The following is a 21,279-nucleotide window of genomic DNA, read 5'->3' on the forward strand; positions in this document are numbered from 1 at the left end:
AATAGACATTACATACAATATGGCAAAATTGGTCTAAATCAACTTTTCATCCATTCGTACAAACATGTGTAAGAAAACATAAAACAAAGACTTTACACTTAGAGAGCAAATGGCAGATCAATGCTACAGAACAGATATACCAGTGAAAGCAGAGATCAGAGTCTAGAATAGATCATTTTGACACACTTATGCATTTCGAAAGACACCAACGAGGACTCTACACGTTTACAACATCATAACTGCAAGTACTCTGCTACTTATACTTATGTTATACCACTGCAAGTACTACTCTATATAGGATCCAATCGACTGTTACAACCTTTTTGAACTACCTGCACTCTTCTGCATTCTACACCGCCACTTGATACTAACACCTGAATTACATCTCTATATTGTTGTAAATAATAACGTATGCAAAAATACATATCAAACAGATCTTCTGGTGTTTAACTGTGCAAATAACTCACACCATTCGGAATCATTAGTCGACCAATAATAAGTATTCTTATTATAATTATGCGACAAAAATTAGTCAGCCGAGGAATCTATAAAATCATGAAGCAACATATTTTAAACGAGCTGCCAAAGATCATAAACGCTTTAAGATACATATTAACTTTTGTTCTTCGCTTGAGTAATGGACCGGTATTAAAATATTCGATACAATAATAATAAAAAGAGCGTAGATTTTTCATCTGCAATTATTCTTACAAATGGAGAAGACAACAGACGGGTATGTTTGGTGTTCCCTTTCCCAAGATGTTTTCTATATATTAGTCGTAACGATGCCTCAGAGCAATCTCTTCTAGCTTTGAACCAATATTTTCAAGTTTAGATCTTGAGCCTGCTTCCAGTGAAGCTGAAAAATTGACATTTTCATTTAATAGGTACAATTTACCACAACAGTATCTAAATAATATCATATCAGAATGCGGCTTTTCTAAGTTAGAGAGCCTTCGCTGATATGACAAGTTGTAGTTGTCGGTTGAGTGCTTATGAAGTATCTGGAATATAAGTCGTAATGTTCTCTGAACACAAATAATGATGTTATGAGGCACAAATAATGATGTTCACAAACCAATTGCATCGCTTCTTAAGCCCACCTCCAAATTTTATTCACATCTTAAGAGAAAACACAGTTTAGCTGGCTACTTCGGCAATCGATAACCAGGGAGTTCGAAAAACAATTGTAATAGATACAGGGTCGAACGTATTGTCTCTGGCGCGCGTTTTCTCACACAAAGGGTTGTTTTTATTGGTAATGATTATGGGCGAGAAGGGATAAGTTTTTGGCAGTACTGTGCTATTATGTTATATTTGGCATCTGTGCACGATTGTTATTGTTGGCGCAGTCTTTTCTGGTACCGAGATCTGAGATTTTCTAGTACTTGTAACGGATTGATACTTTTGTTGTGTGAGATATTTATATTTTTGTTGTTCAAGTGGTCGTTATAGCAACTTTTTTAATTTGTGATTAATACCGCAATATGTTAAATAAGCCCTTACAACATCGACGATTAATTCAGAACCCAGATTTTCCAGTCGACACTATCAAGGTTCAGACCAGACCGTCTTCCCACTTCAATCGTCAGATCTTAGTTAAGCCTAGTCGTTAGCCTAGGAACTACTCATAAATTATTTCTTATTTTCAATTTTATGCGGTGCTTTTGCTTAGTACATTATTTTTAGATGGTTATTATTATTAGATTATTATATTATTAGATGGCAGAATTTATATTAAATGATAAGAATTATTTTGACAGATGGTCAGAATCATTTTTTTGTAATTTTTATTCTTACCATTTGCTATATTTTTTGACCCTGAATAATATGATTATGACCAGGCTGCTTATAAAATTCTGAAATTTGATTTTTATTCTGACCATTTAATTTGTTGCTTTTTAAATTACAAAACTAAATTTGGGCTTAAATGTCATTCTACATCTTGAGATCGGAAGTGAATTGTTAGTAAATTACGACTTGTATACGACCGGGGAAAGGGGTTAGATCAATGTCCCATATTTCCAAAATCGAGTTTTTTAAAATTAATGTAACTGCTTTGATTGACTAGATCGAGCGGTCGGTGTGAGAGTGTCGAATTGACGTAAGCTTCACTGGATTCAAGTTCAAACTGAACTCTCGTTTATTTATAAAAAGTCGAAAATGGTAGTGGTAGTCCAAGGGAATAGTTAGAGCTGAACTGAAATTTTGGTTTTTATCTGAAAACTATAGTAAAAAGACAGATAATACAACAAGTGAGAATAAAATTCTGTAGAATGTAATGAATGTAACTCGGTAAGCGTCAGATTAACATGTGTCGCAATTATTCGTTGAAAGCACATTTAATATTGTATTTATGAATAGAAAAAAATATATTTATTATGCTGACGTAATACAAACGCTCATGACGATCGCAGATACAATAATTTACTTAAATAAAAGACAGTTAGTGTTTATACAAAGGTACCAATATAGGTGCTGAAAAGTCACAAGAATGCGAATAGCAGGTAATCAAAGTTTCATGTGACTGCTTTGATTAATTTCTAACTCTCTGAAAGATAATCGTGACATGAGTATTTATATAAGAAAAGTATCACATAGCAAAATAGTCTGTTTCCACCCCAAACCGTCGTATTGGCGATAAGATTAGGAGCTGGAAAAAGCGAAAGCATGTTCCATAACTCTAAAATATTATATATGTATTTATATATCTCGGACATAATCTTGATATGTGTACGCACGACACTTCCTTTCGGAATACACTTCCATCTGGAACTTTGATAAGTCAGAACTTAGCATTTTTACTATCTCGCTTTCGATTTGAAAATATTAGAGTTATTTTGAGATACACTATGCAATCTAATACGATTGGATATAAGTGCATTGTATTTTTAAATTAACTAAAATTAACACTTCGCAATTTGCATTGCCTTATAAATATTAATAAAAAGGACATTCACTTAATGGAACAGAAGAAATATATGCTTCTCATAGTTAAAATGTTGTCTATTGTTGCAAATATTTTATTTTTTCGTCCATTTATATTTTTTAAATAGATAAAATAAATTGAATGCTTCTCTCTCCATAGTCTTTCAACTGAATATTATTGTAATGAAAAATGATGTAGAATGCTCAATAAACATGGTATTTATAGATTTATTTTATAAATTAAATATACATTATTAACATTATTAAATAATATTCAATTTTATCATAGATATTAAATTTTAAGAACAAAGTAAATATGAATTCACTTGTTACGTGAATATTATATAATAATATATATTGATATAACATTTATACTATGTTAATAACTAATATTTAAAGTTTTGATATTTACAAGTAAATAATATTGAAGAAATATAATTTACGTTATTTCAAATTAAAATTAAGACAATTACATAAAGTTTTCATGAACGAAGCATTTTTTTAAATTAATTTTACAATTTTTAAAATCATAATAGTTATATAAATAACTGTGCAATCAAATGTAAAAGTTCAAGTGGAGGTAATTCTCTTCATTTTCGATTAGTGAGCGGAGACCGGTTTTCAAGTTCAGCATTTATCTGAAAAGAAACACAATAGATTAAAATAATATTTTAAAAAAGCTGATTATAATAATATGTATTTAAAATATCCCAATCAACTTTAATTAATTAGATATTTCACGTTCACAATATATAAAATTGTATTTACGTTTGTTTTCAAATAAAATTAGTAGTTATGTCTAGTATACTACCACTGGATTATCACTTTCTCTATCCCATGTTCCATATGAATATGTTCTTTTGCCAAATCTGGAACAAAGTAGAATAATTTAAGTGATGTAGTTTAAATACATCCTGCATGTTTCATTGTATGTATTTCTTGAATTTAATTACTTAAATTGATTGTGATATTTTTTATTAGCGATAATATTTAGATCGATCTAAATTTTTCAAAGCTGTACAAAGTATAATTGAAACGAAAAAAATAAAACATGCATTTTTTATTAATCTGTCGATTTTAAAATTGCATAAGGTTTACCTTGGCTTGTGATCTTGGTTGTAGAGAAAGTCGAGAGAGCGGAGATGCTGAAGACGAGAAGCTCTGACAAGTCTTGTATCAGCAGCTTCTTCTTCTTCATCAGGCATCATTACATTTTGACCATATCTGTTTGCATTTAAGAAAGCTCTCTTATCTTCACGTTGTTGTGCCCAATTGTACATGTCGCTTCGTCCTAACCTGTTATCAAAAATATGTCACACTGTAATACATATTTGTTTGGGTGTTTCTAAAAATTTCAATATTATGCAAACACATGTTGTAAAATAAACATTATATTAATTGCTATGTAAACTTAAACATATCGCTTGAGGCAACTTATGATTAATTACATTTATTTATGCTAAGAAAATATCAGAGATGCTTTTTTATTATATTTCATGCTAATTTAATAAGTATGTTTACCTAGTATAATTTTTTGTAAAAGGTTATGCATGTAAATATTTTTGAAAGTATTTTTTCTTTACATATTTTTATCCATCTTTATAGAGATTACATGCGATACAAAATTGAACGAGAACATCGGTAAGTATAATATTGACGTATCCATGTATCACGCATGAATTATCTTCAAATTGACGTGGTTCTCCTTTTATACACTTTGATGGATAAACATATAAATACAAGGTTTAAGGGTGAGAATTAACAACACAATAGATCTATTTTCCAATATTTTCCTCTCTCGTTTGCGCTTTGTTATTTCAAATATAATATTAGGTTCAGCAAAAAGTGGACGATTTTTTCATATAGTGCATAAAAAATATTATCCAATATATCGGTACGTCCAAAAGTATTTGGCCTGTCATTTTTAATATCAAGTAAAAAAAATATGCATGTGTTTTAAAGGATATTGTTAGTGCCAAATTATGTTTTTTTATTTTTACATAATATGTGCCAAAAAGTATCATAAAAAAATATTTGGCGTTAATTTTTTTGGAGCTGTAAAAATTTAGTGCTTATATATTTCAGGTGTGCACTATAATCTAATTTACCATTTTATATGAATCTTTAAAATGATATGTCTATGATCTTACATTTGTATATTAAATTTTGAATATAAATTTTATTTATACCATTTTACAGACGCTACGAAAATCCTGAACTTTATAGTGTCTGAGATTTTCAAGATGCTTGAAGATATGTCATCTTTATCTACAAATTTTTTTGCTCTTAGATTTTAAAAAGCAATATCAACATCCTTATTAATCTCTATTCTTAGTATAGGAATCAAGGGGGATCCATTTCGATAATGTCATGGAAAGGTTTAATTATAACGCTACGCTGTATACAAGGACTTAATAACGCTGTAACTATGGCATTAATTAAAAACAAATTAATCCAAAGGCTTTTCTTTATGCCATACTTCAACAAGTCACTCTTTTGGTGGCGTTGCTTTGGATATGATTTTTCGAGACTAAAGAAAGTATAGAACACTGATTAAAATTAGTGATTAAAAACACAAGAGGCTCTGTCAAGAGAGTCTTGTAAAAACAAGGTGTCTCTCGATGCTATAAATCCAGTGATTTTTTGTTCTGTAATTTCGGCAATCAAAAAATATTTTTATTATTGTGTTTATCCGCTATTATATGGCTATAAATGTTATAGATAAGAAGATAAATTTTGCAAAATAAAAATGGGTATGATTTAACTGTAGGTAATGGAGCGGCATATGAAAGAAAAAATGATCACGGATATCATAAATCACCACATCCGTGACATTTCCGAAAATTTCAATATAACCTTGGACCAGCGAATGTCGCCTTCTAAAGGCGTAGACGTATTTCGCCGTTTTACGAAGCGACTGCGGTGGTTGGCTGGAAGATTGCTGCACATATGCGAGTGACGAGCAAGCTTTAACCCCTAAAGTATATAAGCCCGGACTCCGATGAGGATAGACAGTCACCCAGTCAGGAGACACAAAGTCAGAGTTACCAGCAGCTACTCGAGGAGACTAGCAGATGCGCCCCCACCGACAGACGCGAAAAGACGACTTGGAACTCCCATCGCCGCAAGAGGAACTATCTTCTGACACTAGCTCCAGACAGTCACAATAATGAGAATCATCCACGGGCATCATCACCAGCGTCAGCTTCACTACATGGAGAAAACTTCTCGCCGATAATCATGTAAATATATTAGTAAAAAGTCCTACTAAATTCACATTGAGTCTCATTAGCCACAAAGTCAATCACACCTAGGCTCATAACCCCTAAGCATTTATAGTAATTTATAAAAAATTCAGTGATTCTCAACGTTTAATTGTTTTGATTTATTTTACTACTTGCGTGTATTAATAATTTTATGAAAATTTTTTATAGCAATTCAGAGGTTTACAATATTTTTTATAAAATTAATATAACCTATATTTTGTTATGTTCATTTACGTACTCTTAAATTCATTGGTATTATTTTCTATACATATCATTTACATTAAATCAAATTTAAAAAATATTTTATAATTATAATGTTTTTCATTTATTATTTATTCAGTTATATATATGTAAATATATAACTATCTGGGGTACTTCAAAACAGTGAAAGATCGACCGCCGTACATGTACGGCGATTCTGTTCTAAGGGTTATTGAATACCAAAGTTTGGTAAATAATAGCGTATGCAGCGTAGCCTATCTATTCAATAACACTCTTGTGGCAAATTAGCATTGAACAGTTTATCTATCAAAAAAGTTAATAGTCAGCAATCTTTGATAAAAATAACGTTAAAATAAATATGATAAAATCAACAAAAAAAATTATACATGGTCAGATATTTGTAGAATTACTATCATAAAAAAATCACACTACTTATATAGAATATTTTAATGAAAAAATACTATCAAAGACTCTTTTATACGCTGAAATACCATTCACTGCGGAGCTTTACACAAATAGATCATAACTGAAATATTGCTAAGCAAATCAAGATAGACGTTTAAATGTAGGTTTGGAAAATGTGCCCGAATTGTTCACTATATATAAATATTTAATACACATTTCGAAACTGGTGTTTGTCACTTTGACATTTATAAAAAAATCGAAAAGAACTCAAAAAATGCTAACATTGTTATTTATAACGTAAATACAACGTAAATCATGTCTTATTTGTCGTTTGACTGCTCTACGATAATAGTATTTAAGTACATACGTTATACGTTAAAAAGCTAAAGCAAAATGGTAGATGCGAAAAGATAGCTTTGGGGGTTTGTCAGATAATGTATAAAACAAGATTTCAATATGCGGATTACTAAGCAAAACATAATCGGCATAACGTTTATCTGAAAACTGTTTAATAAATAAATTCTTTACGACGTGAATTGGACGAACGTTTATATAATTATAAATGTACTGAGAAAATTTGCTATTTAACGTAAATCAAAATACAGCGATACTATTTATTGTAGTAGTTCAAAAACTAATGTGAAATATAAACAGATTATAAATATAATTAAATTAATTTTTTGCTTTAATATTAATGTAACAATTTAAAGAAAATTTACCATCAATTAAAAAGCTTGCAAACATATTTTTATAAAATCGAGTTAAAAGTATTACGAAGTATAATCCCGATATAAAAATCGATTCTAATCGAAGGTAATGTTCCTAATTGCATATCTGGGTTCACAAAAGTGCGATTATCAGCCTATATCATCAGAGATATGAGCTTTTCAATTAAGTTCACCGCAACAAGTGTTTGTGTGTTTATTCACCTACACATTGTACCGCCAATACGTTAGTCGATGACAAGCGAAACATTAAAATTTCAATATTCCCAATACCACAACAGTGGTTAATCCGACATAGATTAATTGATGCAGTTTCGAGTGAATTTTATCAATTTTGATGTATGGATTTTGCAATTTCAACGATTGGTAATTCATTACTCTCACGCACAACAGACTGTGGCAAAAGTATAAAACAATTAACCTTTCGTTTTTTGCGGGGAGTCGAGCGCCTTTCTAATGAGCTCCCAATAAATTTATTTGGACCCTTAATTCCAGAAAATTACTCTACAGGGATAAATTCCAAGAGCGTAACAACCGGCGGTAAATCAATTATTCAATACGGTCGACCAATTGGTGTATTGTTTTGTTGCAGGACATTGTTTAACTTCACGATTAAAACTTTTATTTATTTTTTAATTACACCGTTTCGCCCCCACACATTTATATTTCTGGTTAAAAAATATGAGCTTCACTGTAAAAAAAATCGAATAAATCGCTATGAAAAAAGTTTATTAAATCGTTATTATTAATGTTGAATAAATAAGCCATAAAAAGCCATCGAAATCTGTGCTTCACTAACTTTTTTCACCAAAGCTTTTGTGTATACAAAAATGCATATACAGAATTTTAATTTAAAAATATTAAAAATCTTAATTGTAGTAATATATTTTAATAAACAGGATTAGATATGTGATAAAGGTTACTTTTAAGTTCGATGCACTGCGAGCAATTATAAAGTTAATGAAGTTTTAAAAGAGTATTATACATATGTAAATGGTGTGCTTATGGTATAAATGTGAAGTTGTGAAGTTAACTCAATTTATAAGTTCATAATATTATATTCATAGCAATACAAAAATATCCAAGTATGGCAAATATTTGTTAAGAAATTAAAAACCAATTATTATTTACATGTATTAGTATCAGATATGTTATATATATATACAACATATATACACAAAAAATACAACAATTTTGATTTATCTAAGAAAAAGTTGAGTGGCACTCAAATAAATAATGAAAATAGTGAAATTCATATTTTTATTAAAAAATAATAAATTAAAGTTGTATTTTAATTTAAATGTAAAAATAAACTGAATATACAATTGACATATAACTCTATTTGCGTTAACACAGTCAGTTCGAGAGCTATCTATCAATATTAATAATTGAGAAAGAGATTGGGTTTACGCCCCTACCATTAGCTCTAAAGCATACGATACGGATATACATTTGATATACTTATCATTACTCCGATTGATTGATAAATATAAAAATTCCAGTAATGTTTTTAATTTTTATAAATTCGTTCAAATAAGAGTAATGATAAGTATATCGAACCAATAAACCCAAACTTGCCATCTCTTTCTCAATTATAAATTAGGATAAAATTAATAGCTCTCGAACTGACTGTGTTAACGCAAATAGGGTATAATAACTATTATGTAACTGTCTTACTAAATCACTGGTTTTTATGATTATTTTACAGAAATTACAATAAATTAAAAGAATGTTTTGCGTTATTACTTACATCAAATTTTTATCATTTTCAGTCATTTAATAATAATGAAATATTTATTTAAATTATGATCCGTAAAGAAAAAATAAATAACAAACTTAATTTGTACTATGTTGATGTTTTTAGTACGAAAATGTTTTTCTCATGTGCAATTTTATATCGTTATGCTCAAAACAATCATTCTCTGACAGTAAAACTGTAAAAGGAAAATATTTTGAATTAAAACGCATGCGAATCGTTTACAATAGTATTTTTTTGTAATATAAAACACTAGAAAATGATTTTGTAATATTTTTTTTTTTTATAATTAGTTAGAAAAGACTTGCTAAAAGGATCATAAAACACATTGATTTTAGATCTTGTGTTATAGCCTGACAGCCCAATGCGTTACAACAGGGTAAATCTGTACCAGTTGGATAAATCAATTAGACATAATAATATAGTAAGTATTAACAGAATCAGAGACATCTATATTAATAATTAATAATTATTATTTGTAATATAATTTATAATCGATATATATCATTGCAAATAATTTTTAATAAAAGCTCATTTCTTATCAATAAAAATTCGAGTGCCACTGCCGGGGATCGAACCCATTACCTCAGAGTTACTAGTCTGGGACGTTACGGATTGTGCTATTCCGTCCTGTGCATTATCGGAGTCACCCATAATCAAGACTCGTTAAAAGAGTCATAAAACTGTGTTAAGTGACGAGAATCAGTGAGAGATAAGGGCGTGCGTTACACGCGTTCCGTACGGCACTTATCTCTCACTCACTCTTGTCACTTAACACGCGAACGAGCGAAAGGAAATGTATCTCACCGTTCGCGCCTGCTATGCAGTATCAAAAATAACTTTTAAAATTGCAAAAACACTATTTAACATCAAAAAACAATGGTTTTGTGTAAAGACAGAAACAAATAATCTATATAAATAATTAAAATGAATATGTTTATATAAAGGGAATAATTTTGGATATGTACTTAATAATTTTAAAATTAAAGTTACTTGTAATAAAATCATTTTGTGAATATTACATATTATTATAACATGTACATATTTATGAACATTAGTTTTGACTATGTACATTTTTATTTGAAGCAGCCTATATATTTTTTAGAATTCGGTAACTTTAAAATTATGATAGGGAAAGTATTTTTTTAAGGGGTTCAGTTATAAAATGAAAAAAAAATATTAGAACTGCATGCATGGTTCCAATCAAAATTATTTGATGCACTTTAGTTCTCATATTTTCGTAAATATCCGGTTGTGTTAAATTATATTTTTTTACTATTAAAAAAGAAAAACTGATGGGAACATGTATTTGCATATATAATAAACTGGGATAAGTAATATGTAATTAGTTGAAACACAGATATTTATAAACCATTATATATTTATAGAACCATTTATTTTAACTATTCAAATATAAAATGCTAAAAGCTTATATAAATAATAAATATGCATACATTTACAATCCGCTAATTTTAATATAACATAATATACTTAAAACACTTTTAATTAAAACATAGCACTGAATAAGTGAATTATAAATTGTTGAAAGAACGCGGTTTCGTCACAAAGTAATTCATCAAACTTTTAATTACCATACAATTATATTTACGTGCCCCATAAAGTCTAACAGAATATTATATATAATACTAAAAATATTTTTTAAGAAAACAGTGCAACTTTCAAACGTAGTATTTATAGAAAGTAATTAATAGTATTCAAGTAAATCAATTTTCTTTTACATAATAAAGCCTTGATTGTTGAAAATGTATTCAGGGTAATTTATTACAACGGTTCTATTGTAATAATTTATTTCTGTAGTAAACATGTACATAAGGACAATAACACCTTAAATAACATTTTGCAAAAATATATTACATAATATTTATTAAAAATAAAATAAATTATTTTATAAAAATACCTTTATAATATTTTTGCAGATGTCTGTGATATTTTGATTTTGTAAATGATCTAAATTAAAATAGCCACATTTCATTAAATAATATGTTTTATCACAAGTACCAGCATTGTTTTATTGTAAATAATAAGCTAGATAATTCAAGTTTTAATAATCAATAAATAAATTAATAATATATTTTTAGAATCCTCACTTTTGATTAAAATTCATCACCTCACATTATCTCACTGTTCATAAAAAGCTTTTCCACTTGCATCTATTTCTCACTTAAATAATTCTATATCAAAAGTATTTATAACTAAGTGACTATCTATGATGACTAACCCATGTATTTGTTCTTCGGTGTCTTCTAAATAATATTTAAACTTTAAATAGAAATGCAATACATCAAAACTCCTGAAATAAATCAGGAACTTGAAGTTTTGTATTTGCTAAAAACTCATCATATCCCAGCTTCAAATTTAGACAAAAACTTTTTTCATGTGACAAATGCAGAAGCGTAAACTTTGAGACGTGCTTACAATTCACTCGTGACACTTGTACTTGTACAACACTCAACATTTATGACGTAGCAGTATTTTTTATTAACAATAATTTAGGATTTCGTCACACAATCCATTGTATTATTAGAATCCTTAAACGTTTGTGCGTAAATACGCGACCGTTATCTATATAATTGGGGATTAAGCTAATTACACAGGGGAATCAATCAAACTATGCAAACTTATCAAGGATGCTATCTGATTGGTTAACACTTATTTAACCATGGTAATATATACAATTAAAGCGATACCGATAAACGGTGTGATAAATATATTTTAATATATACGGCAGGAATCGATAATCTCGGCGTTAATCAAATATTACCGGTATGTTTTAGATTAGTTAATGCAAATGTTTACAATGGGCTCACTTTTAAATAGGGATTATATTGTTAACTTTGATTTGTATGATCTGAAAATATTTAACTTGAATTAATTATAAAACTTGTATTTTTTCCAATACAGTATAATTATGCAGTTAATTTGGAATAAAATAATATGTAAGAGACAAGATTTTTAAATAAATTATTTCTATAACTTTATAACATATTTTTAAGTAAAAATATATTTTACCATTGTGGCGCATTGGGGTAACCTGTTAGGCCACGATGGTCTTAATTTAATCTAAAAAAATAAAAAATAATACAAAAAAACAATTGTACACAAATTACACCACATAACTATTAGAGTGATGCTTATAATAGTTTATAAGTTTAAGTATTAAAATAATATGTTTCATCACGCTCAGACAAACGCGCATCATGAGAAACTTAAAATTATACAATTAAAATTTGGATCACTATAATATTCCAAATGTCGCAAACTTTAACTCATATTTATTAAAACGACAAAGTCTTAAAAGAGTAATTTTGAAAAGGTAATATCTATATTAATCGCCTCGGAATAAAACCAAATTGAAATTGCGGTGTTAAGTCAGGTATGAAAAACGTTTATATATGTATATACATAGCGATTTTATAAGCAATCTGTTAACGAAAAGGTTGAAATTTCAAAAATAAATTTAAGGTAAAAAGTAATTTTTTAGTCTATATTTAACATCATAAAGCTCGATTCTTTTACTTAGCCTTTATCTTAACTTAAACACGCCTAAGATATTTGCGCCCCTCGGCTGCATATGAAATTCGAATAAAGGTAAAGTGTGACACGTTTAAAAGTTAGCTAACACCGGAGTAAAGTTTTCGAAATGTAATTTTTGTAAAAAACTACTGCCCGCGTTTACAAAATTGCAAAGGATCTGAAAGTCCCCAGGCGCTTATATAGAATTTCTAAAATGGATCGGAAAATATGTACATTATACAGAAAGTAGCGTGTTTTGCGTCACTTTCATGATGTGATATTTTATTCATTCGTTATACCTACGTATTGTTATTTTTTGTCGAAGCACACAAAATTTATTCAACCCCCGCGAATCGATGAGTATGTTAATGGCAGCCTATTGTGATTCCGGTGACAAATTTCTCTTATTATAATTATGCGACATGACACGGTATCATGAATTTCAAATGTGAAATGTGTCAAAGTACCCCCTTATCACGTCATTCCCTGCTAATTTGCATTCTTTCCTAAAGTCGCGATTCTTCTGCGGGATGTTTTAATTAAAAACAGCGAGAAAAACTCCCTTATATAATGATAACTAACCGCAAAGCTTTCACAAAAATGGATATGAGTTTGAAGCTGTTGCTGAAAGATGCGGATGACCTTTTAATTGCATTTCAAAGTATTCTTAAGCAAAGACTTTAAATAGAAATTATGTGAAATATACAAACTATATGAATATTTAAAATTTTGTATCATGAAAGTTTTTTATAATTACAACGTACAACAAGATTTTTTTAATATGCTTATAGGAGAGTATTATTTAATTTTTTTAGAATAATTTTTATATATTTAATAAATGTTTATAGAACATTTTATGGTTTGTTTTTATATCATTTGTCTATCATAGCTTTTATGTTTGATACAAATTAGCAAAAACAGTTTTTTTTAAGGTCATTTTAATAGCAATTTTTAACAAAATTTGATTTTTAATAAAAGTTTCAATAAACCATATAAATAATAAAAACTTGTAATAATAAAATTTATGTTGTAACCACTTTTTTTTTCATATAAATCAATAGTTTTTTCCTATAAAAGCTACATATGATTTTCCACAAAATTTATATTTTTTTAATAATATGTATAATTGCTTATCATAAAATATAATTTGTAGTTTTTATTTCCAATTTTTAAATTGCATATATAAGAATTTATAGATCATTTAATAGTTTAATTTCATACAAATCCACTTTAGATTTTATGTTAAATACAAACTAGCCAAAACAGTTTTTTTAAGTAATTAATAATGCCTATTTTTACCAATTTTGCTTATTTTTTCAATACCATAGATAATTTTTAATTCTTTACTAGTTTTTATAAAAGTTAATTTTTTTTAAATCTCCGTGAACATTATGAATATAAAAAAAACTATAGTAAAAAAACCATACATAGGCTTTTTAAATAAAAATAGCGATAAATAAGTACACATTTTTATAATAAATATGAAAAAAAAACTGAACATTACTGTGTAGCGATAATCATGTTAAAGAAATCATTTTTCTACTATAAACATATAATTATGAAAAAAACACATAAGCTAAAAAATCACAAACAAGCTGTGATTTTGTCCAAAAACGACAAATTATACTGATTTATAAAAAAATCATTGAAGTGAAAACTAAATAAATTTTATTAATTTAAAAGATTTATGAAATGTATATTTATATAATATACTATAATCACATTTTATTTGCTACGAAATTTGCATTTATATTGTATTTAGTTTTTAATCGAAAAAATATATATTGTACAATAGCAAAACATATTTACGCCATCTAAAAATAGCAGTAGAATATATGTACATTGTAATTGGATTATTGAACTAACATTTTGTAATGTAAAAAATTAATGAGCATTGTATTTTGCAGCGATATTTATATAAAAAATTCTTCTACTTGAAACAATTATAAATTTAATCGAAAAACATAACTTTAAAATGTATATATAAGCTATAAGCTACGTTAAAAATTAATAAGACGGTATTTTTTATCAAAGAAAAAGTGTTAAAAATAACTAATTATATTGATTTGTAAAAAAAGTCTACGTCTTACAAACAAGACATTAATATAATATTTGTTAAATAAAATATAAAATGTTGCATATATTTTTAGTATTTTAAAGCAAAATATTAAATTTGCTATTAATTTTACATTTATATTTACTGTACGAAATCCTTAGCGTGCCTGAGTAAATTAATATCTATTAACCGATAAGTAATGAAAATTTAATTAAAAAAATATTGAAATTCAATCTTAATTAACTACTATAATATATAAAAATAATATAAAACTAAATATTAAATACTAGTTAATTCTAAGCTGAATTTTAATTAAACAAGTGGAACATCTAAACATATTTATTAAAACTAAAGTATTATTTTTTACTATAATTAATTACATAAAAAGTATATTACTATCTGATTCAATACTAAAATTACTTATTGACAATTTTTATTTTATTTTAAATCACTGCAGAACTGTAACTTTTTTTATTTAATAAATCTCAAAAAATAAATGTTTCATTACACCCTTTTTCTCTTAACTTTTTAAACATTGATTCAGTATTTATTTACAATCTAAAGTAATCTGAATAATGTTATAATTTTAAATTCCCTCTTTTTGGCAACTAAATATATAGAACTAATTCCATACAATTTTTTTTTAATCAACTGTCTCATACACGTAGACTTGCACTTAGCAATTGAGAAAAAATCATTTATATTAATCTCAAGACATATTATAAAAAAAATTACTCTTTAAAAAATAATAAAATATATTTAATATTTTAAGTGAGGTAATACTAATAAAACAATATTATATATTTAAATTAAATATTAATACAATGAATTTCAAATCACATTGTTAAATAAATTTTTAATTCGTCTACTTTTAAGTCGAAATATTTGAGAGTTTTGAACAATGATCTCCATCAAGTAATAATTCGACCTAATTGAAATAAAATTTTTGGAAGATGTGGATATGATTCTTTAAATATTGAATATTAATTTTATCTTTCAAGAATGCTACTTTGAATTTGTTCATTATGGATTTATATATAAATAACTAGACGTATATTTTTTATATCGTACACAAATAATAGCATTCATTACTAAGTTTTTTTTGTACGTTAGTTATGTGATGAATTTAATTAAAACACATTCTTCAAAAACTTCATGTAACCCTAAGATACATTTTAAACAGCACGATAGAGTAGTGTTATAAATCGATTACTTGTACCTAAGAGACCTGGGTTTAAATTACATTTTAAAGAGTTTCTAATTAGTAAATATTATCATATATAATTATAATTTTGATCGATTCTCGCAAATTTAGTTAATATAAATTTCTCAATGTCACGGATAATTATTTTAATAATTAATTAAAATAAAATCGAGCTAGGTCTTCAATAGAGGCATATAATAATTGTAAACTATAATAATATTTTATAATGAATAAAATACACGATTTATATAATTTTATATCTGTCCAAGTAGTTGCTGGTTTTGATCCCGTTGTAACGTATTTATAATAAAAAATAAATTCATATAAAAACCCAAAATATAAAGGGTAAAAGTATTGTGTATGAGATCAGATATATTATATTCTGTGTAAGTGCCACAAAGGCGATAGGGATAGGTGATGCGTTGTGAGAAAGGTAATTACATAGGGAACAGGTGCAGAATTTTAAACGCCAGATTTAATATATCTGCTTCACACACCAGATTTTCAAATTATCTGATAACAGTTGTATGTGAGAGGTACTGTGATGGACATATCAATTATCAACATATATATTCAATTTAATAATATGATCAGTTTAATGTACATCTTGATGCTTATTAAATATTAAATTAATTTTATACAACGCATATATAAAACGATACCATATCGTTCTTTATAGTCACTTAGATTAGTGAAGCACACACATGAGACATTTTATGCTTTCAGACGATCCGTAACTGCCATTGAAATATAATACAAAACACCTAATAATTCTATTAGTATGTGTATCCTTATACATAATGTACTATCTTAAATATTTCAGTATATAAATAAAACTTTTAAATTTCAATGCATACTAATTTTAAAAGCATTAAGGATTCATTTCTTAACTAATGCCACGTTTCGTTTTTGTTAGTCGAGCGAGGCGTTATTATCAACTTTAAAATGTAAAAGCTCTTTTTAAGAATGTAACGAGTGAGGTTAAACATAAATATGGAAATGGATACCGCACATTACGTCGAGAAAAACGATAAAAAAATATTAAATTGTAGTTAAAAATTTAGTTTTTTATATAATAATTATTGTATCTTTTTACCAATTTTAAAATACGATTTTACAAATATAATTTTAGAATTATATTTTGCTAGAATTTTTTTTAATAAATATATAATGCTTATACAATTGCGATATAAATATCTCGTTCTTTTATTAAAGTAAATTATACTTAACAATACGATTTTTTCGATAAAAATAAAAATAATTAATATTACGTTTTTAGATAAAGTCGATTAATTTTCCTCATAATTAAAATTTTAATTTTTCCGAAACACTTTTGTTTGGACAAATCGATCAAAAATATAATTAACATATAGTTAAATATAACTTATTAAAATTTACCGTATTTTAAGCTTTACAATAAAATAAAAAAGCAAAAACAATTTGCTTTTGCTACAAAATAGACCAAATTTATTTTTCCAATTTTCAAATATCGTATTTTTAACTTTTTATTTTTTACTAATAGATTACGCGAAAATTGGTTAATTATAAAATAATATATTAAATACATCTTAACTCATTTAAAGTTTTACATTAAATTGAAGAAGTAAAAATGATAATAAAAGTGTTGTAAAAATTACTTTTTCTGTTACAGTATTTTATTTTTTTGCTAGTTTTGATATATTTATTTATATATATACATATAAAAAATATAAATATACTGATATTTTTTACTATGTGTATATTAAAACAGAAACTAAATTTAACAATATATTTTATACGTCGCTATAATCATAATTAATATATTTTTAAATATTTAGAATGTTTTTGATGGACCATTAAAATATATATAATAATGATTTTTCTTAAAAAATATGTATAGAAAAAGTCAACAGTATATAAAATTGAATTAAAGTTATTTTAGGTAATTGAATAAAATAAATGAAAAATTACTATTTGTTCAACAATTTCGTATTATTAGAGAATTCGATTTCGCTACTAAATTGGATCTAGTGGTTGTACCGTAATTAATTCATATTGATAAATAACTTACAGATGTATGTACATAAAACGAGATAAATTTCTCATTGACATCTAATTAAATGAAATAAAATAATTTAGAGCTTACATCTTTTCATATTCATCTAGCATATATGTATATATTTCTGATAAAATATGATTATATATACACATGTCCTATTATTACATATTTTTTATGCTGATTTAATCAAATTTTGTTAATCGTGATTTATCGCCAGTATTATAGTGTCAATATACCACTGAAGCTAATAGTTAGTAAGGCATTATTTTCCATGTAAAATCAATACGAGGAACACTTATATTAATATTATATGCGAGGAGACTTATTTCGTTTCAATTAGTAAAAATACGTCAACGTAGTAATGAGATAATAACATATAAATAAATAAAGGTCGCCACTTCCAGAAAATACCAAAAAAATCTTAATGTTTTAAAAACATTAGGCATAAAATGCTTTAATTACGTTTCTCGCAGAAAACACAAGAGAAAGAGCGTCAAGAAAAGCAGCGCTGTTTCCATTTCGAATTATTTTTCTTTAAATTCTTAATGCCTTATTAAAAACACTTTGGTGACAGAATTTTTCATGAGCACGTCTTTAATTTGCGAAAAGTAAAAATATACATTACCTCGGCTTCATTTCCATATATCGATGCAGTTGTGCGAATTGTTGCTTGCCTGGTCCATAGTCGTCGTACTCTGACGCGAATGCCAGAGACACCAGCACTAGGAAAACCCCTAACAGCAGAACAGTAGGCTTCGGAACCATATCAATCTGTGAAAAAAATCTACACATAAATCGACTACGTTTTTCTATTAAATATACATCGAATCTACGCGCAACTCTTAGATATAAAAAAAACGTAAAAAAACGCGCCACGTATATAGATAAATATCGTTACATAATTGATTTCTTCTACGTTTTATTCTTTTCAAATTGATAATGTACAATATTACATGTATTTTATTTTTTATAGGCTTATGAAAAAGTTTACTCGTTCGATGTTATTAATCCGTGTTCCCGTTTATTAAGATGGTTGTTTGTCGTTAAGATTATATTTAAAGCTCCAGTGTATAACTTTTCACAAATTAATGATATATCTGATATATCAAATAAATAAATAAATTATCATCAATTGAATAAACAGCTTGAAAATTATATATAATATTAATTTTAAAGACAGCTTGTTTATTCCTATAAAAAATAAAAATTCTTAAATAATACATTGTAAATTTATATGTATGCATTGTAAATTTATATGTATCAAAAATGAGCTAAACTTAAAACATGTAGTAACACTCTTTATAATCTTACAGTGAAAGCAAACTAAATAATAAAAACAAATTACTAACTAATACAACTTTACCTCAACAAAAATAGTTTATTAAGAATTACGTCAAATGTTCAATAGTTGTCCGCAACTCTTCTATAAATATATCGAGGATGTATAAATGTATATATCCTTATATATTAAATATAAAACTAATAATAAACTTCTATTAATGAAACATCAATAAATTATTATTAATATATATTTTTTTGACGAAAAACCATTATTTGATACAGAATATTAAATATAGAAATACTAAAAAACTTTTTACCTAATTAAATAGATCGATTGAATCAAGTGCTTACTTAAATATCAGTAAATATAAATCAATTGTAAAGGTATCAGCAACAGAGCTTTCAAAATTAAAAAGCAAGATAAACCAAATTAAATATTCAGCAATTTGTATACCCAATATTCTATGAGAGCTTAAGATATTTTAACTCTGATTAAATATCTTATTTGACATATTAAGTGAAAGGTAAATTTAATTTTAAATTCCATGCAAAAATAATAATAAAAAAATACAAATAACCTTATTTGTAATATAAAAAATAAATAAAGTATTGAATGGTAAAATATTATGTCTGGACAAGTCATTCAATCGTCGTGATTATGGTATTTTTTTTCTGAAAACACGTGATATATAATAAAAAAGTTTACTATAAAAGCTTGTTTTTTATATATTTTTTTCACAATTCGTTACGTGGCCGTACTAACTTTTATATATTAACTCCGTAGGTTAAACTTTTGTCAATTGAAACGTTAATTGCAAATTTTTTTATTTAATAATAATAAAAACTGTATTGAAGTCCTTTTGTTATTTTAAATCGAATATATACTTCGTTATGTGGGTTGTAGAAAATAATTGATTTCATATCAACTATTATGATTTTTTCATAAATATACAATAATTAATTATTTATATATTTATAAATTAATAATGTGAATTTTAGTATTAAAATAATAAATACATTTATTACTTACATATATGTCTGTAATAGGTGTCGAAGTGGTAAAAATGTAGACGATTTCGCGTGATGCAACCACGAGTTGTAACTGTGGGTTTTGGACTATGGCAGTTTCCTAGTTGGATTCCCCTTTATATACCATAAAATCCAGGTGCGTGGGCACATTGCGCAAAAGGTACGTCAATTTTTTCTCTGAACAACACCTCGAGCATGACCTGAAATGAAAACAATGATGAATTTTAATCAAATCATATCACTAACGTTATTTGCTATCTAACTAATCTGGACAACATAATCGTCACATAATGAATAAGGCTCGATACAATACCTTTCAGCGCAATATATATATACATATAATACCAATATTTTTAATATATTAATAATGTATTTTGATAATATTATAATAAATCTAAAATGATTGGGTTTAAACTTTTTATAAATAAAATTATTAATAATGCTGAAAACTATTTTTTTTTATTGAATAAAAACACTTTTTCTGACGACTACTTATTATTTATTACTAATGACAGTAATGTGCATAAAATAAAATATATTTTAATAAAATACACAGCCCATTTTCACGCAATTGATTGGTTTCAGAAGTTAAAAATTTGCATAAATAACTATCAAGAATATATTTCCAGGACCAACTGTAACAGTTGCTTCAAAATTGATTGAAATAAAACTTACTTAAAGCTTTTTGGATCATCAATGTAACAATTGTACCACCCAATGGAGGGATTCTGAAAACGGTCAAAATGATTTTAGCAAAATTTATAGGGGTATGAATCTAAATAATACGCTTTTAAATCATAAACCCCAGCGTTAAATCCAGTTCGGTGATAAACCA

The 21,279-nt window shown here is 26.6% G+C and overlaps 1 protein-coding gene across 4 annotated transcripts; it reads right to left on the reverse strand.

The window, feature by feature from the left end:
- Positions 1-3,311: 3,311 nt before the first annotated feature.
- Positions 3,312-20,611, reverse strand: LOC148226762 (uncharacterized). 4 transcript variants are annotated; one of them, XR_015812337.1, is made up of 5 exons: positions 20,446-20,604; positions 18,760-18,905; positions 4,027-4,224; positions 3,697-3,797; positions 3,312-3,566 (listed from the first exon to the last, which is right to left on the reverse strand). XR_015812337.1 is itself a non-coding variant. In XM_088204404.1 (5 exons), the coding sequence occupies exons 2-5, from the start codon at positions 18,897-18,899 to the stop codon at positions 3,519-3,521; spliced, it is 444 nt and encodes a 147-aa protein (XP_088060530.1). In that variant the 5' UTR covers positions 18,900-18,905; positions 20,446-20,611; the 3' UTR covers positions 3,312-3,518. The 4 variants fall into 4 exon arrangements, 2 of the variants coding, with proteins under 2 accessions (XP_088060530.1, XP_088060531.1); XR_015812338.1 differs by having other exon boundaries at positions 3,743-3,797; positions 20,446-20,601; XM_088204404.1 differs by having other exon boundaries at positions 3,740-3,797; positions 20,446-20,611.
- Positions 20,612-21,279: the final 668 nt, after the last annotated feature.

The sequence above is a fragment of the Plectrocnemia conspersa genome, unplaced genomic scaffold (genome assembly GCF_051122295.1).
Source record: "Plectrocnemia conspersa isolate PC_06_02 unplaced genomic scaffold, ASM5112229v1 ptg000014l, whole genome shotgun sequence".
NCBI classification, from domain to species: Eukaryota; Metazoa; Arthropoda; class Insecta; order Trichoptera; family Polycentropodidae; genus Plectrocnemia; species Plectrocnemia conspersa.

Excerpts from the sequence above, each read along its gene's own strand:
- LOC148226762 (XM_088204404.1), bottom strand. The coding sequence starts at position 18,899 with ATGGTTCCGAAGCCTACTGTTCTGCTGTTAGGGGTTTTCCTAGTGCTG. Across the intron at positions 4,225-18,759 it reads TATATGGAAATGAAGCCGAG|GTTAGGACGAAGCGACATGT; the intron begins GTAATGTATATT and ends TTTTGATAACAG. Across the intron at positions 3,567-3,739 it reads GAGAAAGTGATAATCCAGTG|ATAAATGCTGAACTTGAAAA; the intron begins GTAGTATACTAG and ends GTTTCTTTTCAG.